The sequence below is a fragment of the Dinoponera quadriceps genome, unplaced genomic scaffold, assembly GCF_001313825.1.
Source record: "Dinoponera quadriceps isolate SergipeBrazil2010 unplaced genomic scaffold, ASM131382v1 scaffold894, whole genome shotgun sequence".
Taxonomy (NCBI): Eukaryota; Metazoa; Arthropoda; class Insecta; order Hymenoptera; family Formicidae; genus Dinoponera; species Dinoponera quadriceps.
The window spans coordinates 2,831-7,048 of record NW_014555181.1 but is presented as its reverse complement, the minus strand read 5'-3'; the positions used below and the strand labels follow the sequence as shown (position 1 = coordinate 7,048).

Below are 4,218 nucleotides of genomic sequence, written 5' to 3'. Positions count from 1 at the left end.
TTTTTAATATTATAGGAATGTTCTATTGATGTTATATGTCCACTTTATATAATATTTTTAATATGCTATACAAATATTTTTAGAACGTTAAAAAAAAGTATAAAATAATGATAATATGGAAAAATATATATAAATAAAATATATGTACATATATATAATTTTTTCAGTATTAAACGTATTTTTACACAAAATTCTTTCGACTTTATTTATATAATAAAACAATATAAAATACGGTATCGATATATAGGGAAATAATTTGTGATTGGTCAATTTCTTAAGGCTTAAGCCTGTTTTATGATACGTCATATGTCGTTATCAGATGTCGAACGCAATCGATCGTCCAATGAAGAGAACTCACTTTCGAAAAGTAACTCATTGGACCATCGTTCCGACATCCGACTCCGGCATACGGTATTATTGTAGAACAGGCTTAAAGCATCTATCAAGTTTATTGGTTACCGCGCGAACTTCCGCCGCGCGACAAGCGTTGCCGCGTCCTGTGGGCAGAAGCCATAACACGTGGCTTTTGTTGCGGAGCAATAATGAGGAGCAAAATAATTCAGCATATGTGAGCATATTCGCTGAATTACTGACAGTCACCGGATTACAAAACACACGTCATGTTTCACGTTGGAAAATTGAAGTCACTACTTTATACGTAAGCGAAATCTAATGTTTATCTAGTTAATTCTTCTCTGTGTGTGTTTGACGTATTAATTGATCTCAATTGCAGTCAGCTAACCTTGTATGCTCGGAATTCATATCAGTCGACATCGCCAGTCAACAGGATCAGCAAAGTTGGTTCTTACAGATCCCTGAACATCGCTCAATATTATAGTATAATATTATTCTTATTCTAATATAAGTTTCATTATAGATTCTGATAGCGAATAGAGGAGAGATAGCATGTCGTATAATGAAAACAGCAAAGAAGCTTGGTGTAAGAACAGTAGCTGTCTACAGTGAAGCGGACAGGAATTCTATGCATGTAGAGGAAGCTGACGAGGCTTACTACATCGGCCCTGCATTGTCCAGTGAAAGTTACTTGAGACAAGACAAGATTATATTAGTTGCTAAACAGGCAAAGTGCCAGGCGATACATCCAGGATATGGGTTTCTCTCAGAAAATACAGAGTTTGCGAAATTATGCGAGAAAGAGGACATGATATTCATCGGTCCGCCAGCTAGTGCTATCAGGGATATGGGTATCAAAAATACATCGAAAGCTATTATGACAAAGGCTGGAGTTCCTATCATAGAAGGTATATAATTATCTCTTTGATTGAATTTAAATAATATAAGGATAATGAATATACTTCTTTTTTTTTTAATTATTGTATAAATTTAATTTATAAGGATATCATGGAAATGATCAGAGTAACGCAATGTTATTGGCGGAGGCCAAAAAAATTGGCTTTCCGTTGATGATCAAAGCCGTGCGCGGTGGTGGTGGCAAAGGTATGAGAATCGCCCCGAAGGAGTCTGATTTCATTGAGGCGTTGGAGTCTGCGAGAACAGAATCGCAAAAAGCATTCGGGGATTCGGCGGTGCTTCTTGAAAAATACGTTGCCGAACCTAGACACGTCGAAGTACAGATCTTTGCTGACAAGCATGGAAATGCGGTTTATTTGTTTGAAAGGGATTGCTCCGTTCAGAGACGACATCAGAAAGTGATCGAGGAAGCACCGGCTGTATACATTTTCTTTTTTTCATTATTATTGTCATGGCTATATACAGAAAGATAGGAAATTGCTATTATTGCATTATGCTTGACGTGTTTTTCAGCCTGGAATCTCCTGGAAGGTCAGACAAGAGATAGGCGAAGCAGCTGTGCGTGCGGCTAAAGCCGTAGGATATGTGGGCGCCGGGACAGTGGAGTTTATAATGGATCGGAACGATCACAGTTTTTACTTCATGGAGATGAACACGCGTCTGCAGGTGGAACATCCAGTTACCGAAGCGATCACCGGCTTGGATCTGGTTGAGTGGCAGTTGAGAGTAGCAAGTGGCGAGGAACTACCATTGAAACAAGAGGAGATACATCTCAATGGTCATGCATTTGAGGCGAGAATTTATGCAGAGGTAATGATCTATCGTACAATACTACTGTATATATCTTGGCGTTATATCTATTGTACAGGGTGAAGCATTTAAATATCTCGAAAAATATGCATCCTATGATAAAAGCTATTCTAGGTGAAATTTGTTTCGAAGGGAGACGGGGTTACCTTTTATTATAGATGGCGCTATCGTCGGTGAGATTAACTTTGTTTTTATTTTTTTTTATTTATGCATAACATGCACTTTTTTCTTCTTTTTGAAAAATGTTTCAGACAAAGGTTACTTTGTTTCTGGCGCAGAATCATAATATCCAATAAAAACTAGGGGTTCTCATTTAAAGGAACAAAGTTGAGTCGGCTTTTTTCAGTTCTCGAGATATTTAAATGCCTCACCCTGTATATAGATATATCGTCTGTGTTTCGTACTGAACAAATACATTGTCGTGATATCACAGAATCCAAGGAATGGTTTCTTACCAGGAGCCGGTCAACTTGTCTACTTGAGACCTCCTCAAGCTATGAACAGCCGAATCAGAATCGAAACTGGTGTACGACAAAACGACGAAGTGTCTGTGCATTACGATCCGATGATAGCAAAACTAGTGGTTTCAGGAAAAGACAGGAGCGAAGCTCTTAGTATACTTAGATCGCAGCTCAGCAAGTACAATGTAAGTGATATAAGTAAGCGAATTTGCAAAATGTGAATATTTGTTGCTGATATTTCATTGAGAATATAGACTAATTTGTGCACCTATAATTAATGTTAAACATTTATTTCTATTTTTAAGTAAATTTTCGTCTTTATTATTTGCTTTTACAGATAGCCGGCCTAGATACGAATATTGAGTTCATCAAGGACCTTTGCGTTCATCCGAAATTTCGAAGCGGCGAAGTACACACGGGTTTCATTGAGGAACATTTCGAGCAACTGTTCCCCGAGTTACATGTATCCAACGAAATCTTGATTCAAGGTGCCCTCGCCTCGATACTGTACGAAGACATGGACTCTCTAAATGTATCTGTAGAAACAAAGGATCCCTTCAGCCCTTTCTCCGTAGAAACCGGGCTTAGATTGAATCACTCACTTAAGCATACGTTTCATTTCGACATCGGGAAGGAGAATAATACAATAGAGGTAAAATACGTTGAACCAGACGTATACATGATGCGAGTCAATAAATTAGGACCTTGGAGAAAAGTGAGCGGAACTATGAAGAAGAGGGAAGATGACGCTTTAGAATTGTCTGCGGAAATCGACGGGGTTATCGGTAAAGCACGGATGGTCAAGCTTAACAATAAGCTGCACATATTTACCGAAGTAAATAATCATAATAATATTTCAAATAAAATATTTCTTATTAATATCATTAATAAAATTCAAATCTTTATAGACGAAAATGTAGATAAAAAAAGAAATAAGTAGTCTACTTGCAAGATTATCACACTTTCCTTGTAGCTTTGGAATATAATCTTTGTTATTTTACATACGGATTTAAGACAACTCGAAGATAAGTTCTTCGATGGTTTTCGTTCGCAGGATCGCGAATGGCAGCTAATTATTCCGACCCCGAAATTCGTGACTGCATTTGCTAGTCAAACGGAACAAAATCCGCACACAGCGTTAAGCCCAATGCCGGGTTTAGTTGACAAAATCTTTGTCAGCAAGGGAGATGCGGTGAAGAAAGGTGATTCGTTGCTGGTTATCGTCGCTATGAAAATGGAGGTAAATTATTTATGTGTTATTAATTTGGACGTAACAATATATGTATAATGCAACTAACGTTATTATATTCGCAGCATATTATAAAAGCGTCTGCAGATGGAATTGTCGAGGAAATGTTGTGCTCGATAGGCGATAACGTTGCAAAAAATAAGCTTCTTGTGAAACTAGCAGAAAATAAAACGTGATACATGCAGCGTATACAGAGAGCATTATATAGTTGGTAAAAAAGAACAAAACAATATATAATATGTAATTTTAATCATTTGATATTTTTCGACTTCTATATATGGATTTCCGATGTAGAGGAATTCTCAGTTTAACTTCCATGTTAAACTGAGTTCCGTACGAATATTTCAGTTCATTTATTCAAGGAGATATAACCTGGAACTGGAAAGACGCTGCATCAAGTCGGAGGTAAAACTAAATAATTTTTAT

At 37.1% G+C, this 4,218-nt stretch overlaps 1 protein-coding gene across 1 annotated transcript; it reads left to right on the top strand.

The window, feature by feature from the left end:
- The first annotated feature begins 486 nt into the window (after nt 1-486).
- Nucleotides 487-3,981, top strand: LOC106743206 (methylcrotonoyl-CoA carboxylase subunit alpha, mitochondrial). Its single transcript, XM_014616836.1, has 9 exons — nt 487-658; nt 734-797; nt 878-1,262; nt 1,357-1,691; nt 1,786-2,082; nt 2,516-2,728; nt 2,881-3,378; nt 3,598-3,783; nt 3,858-3,981. The coding sequence occupies exons 1-9, from the start codon at nt 621-623 to the stop codon at nt 3,966-3,968; spliced, it is 2,127 nt and encodes a 708-aa protein (XP_014472322.1). The 5' UTR covers nt 487-620; the 3' UTR covers nt 3,969-3,981.
- Nucleotides 3,982-4,218: the final 237 nt, after the last annotated feature.

What these genes read in the sequence shown, in the direction of transcription:
- LOC106743206 (XM_014616836.1), top strand. Translation starts at nt 621, where the DNA reads ATGTTTCACGTTGGAAAATTGAAGTCACTACTTTATAC. An exon ending in TGATCGAGGAAGCACCGGCT is followed by an intron (nt 1,692 to 1,785) that starts GTATACATTTTC and finishes CGTGTTTTTCAG; the next exon opens with CCTGGAATCTCCTGGAAGGT. An exon ending in AGCTGCACATATTTACCGAA is followed by an intron (nt 3,379 to 3,597) that starts GTAAATAATCAT and finishes TTTCGTTCGCAG; the next exon opens with GATCGCGAATGGCAGCTAAT.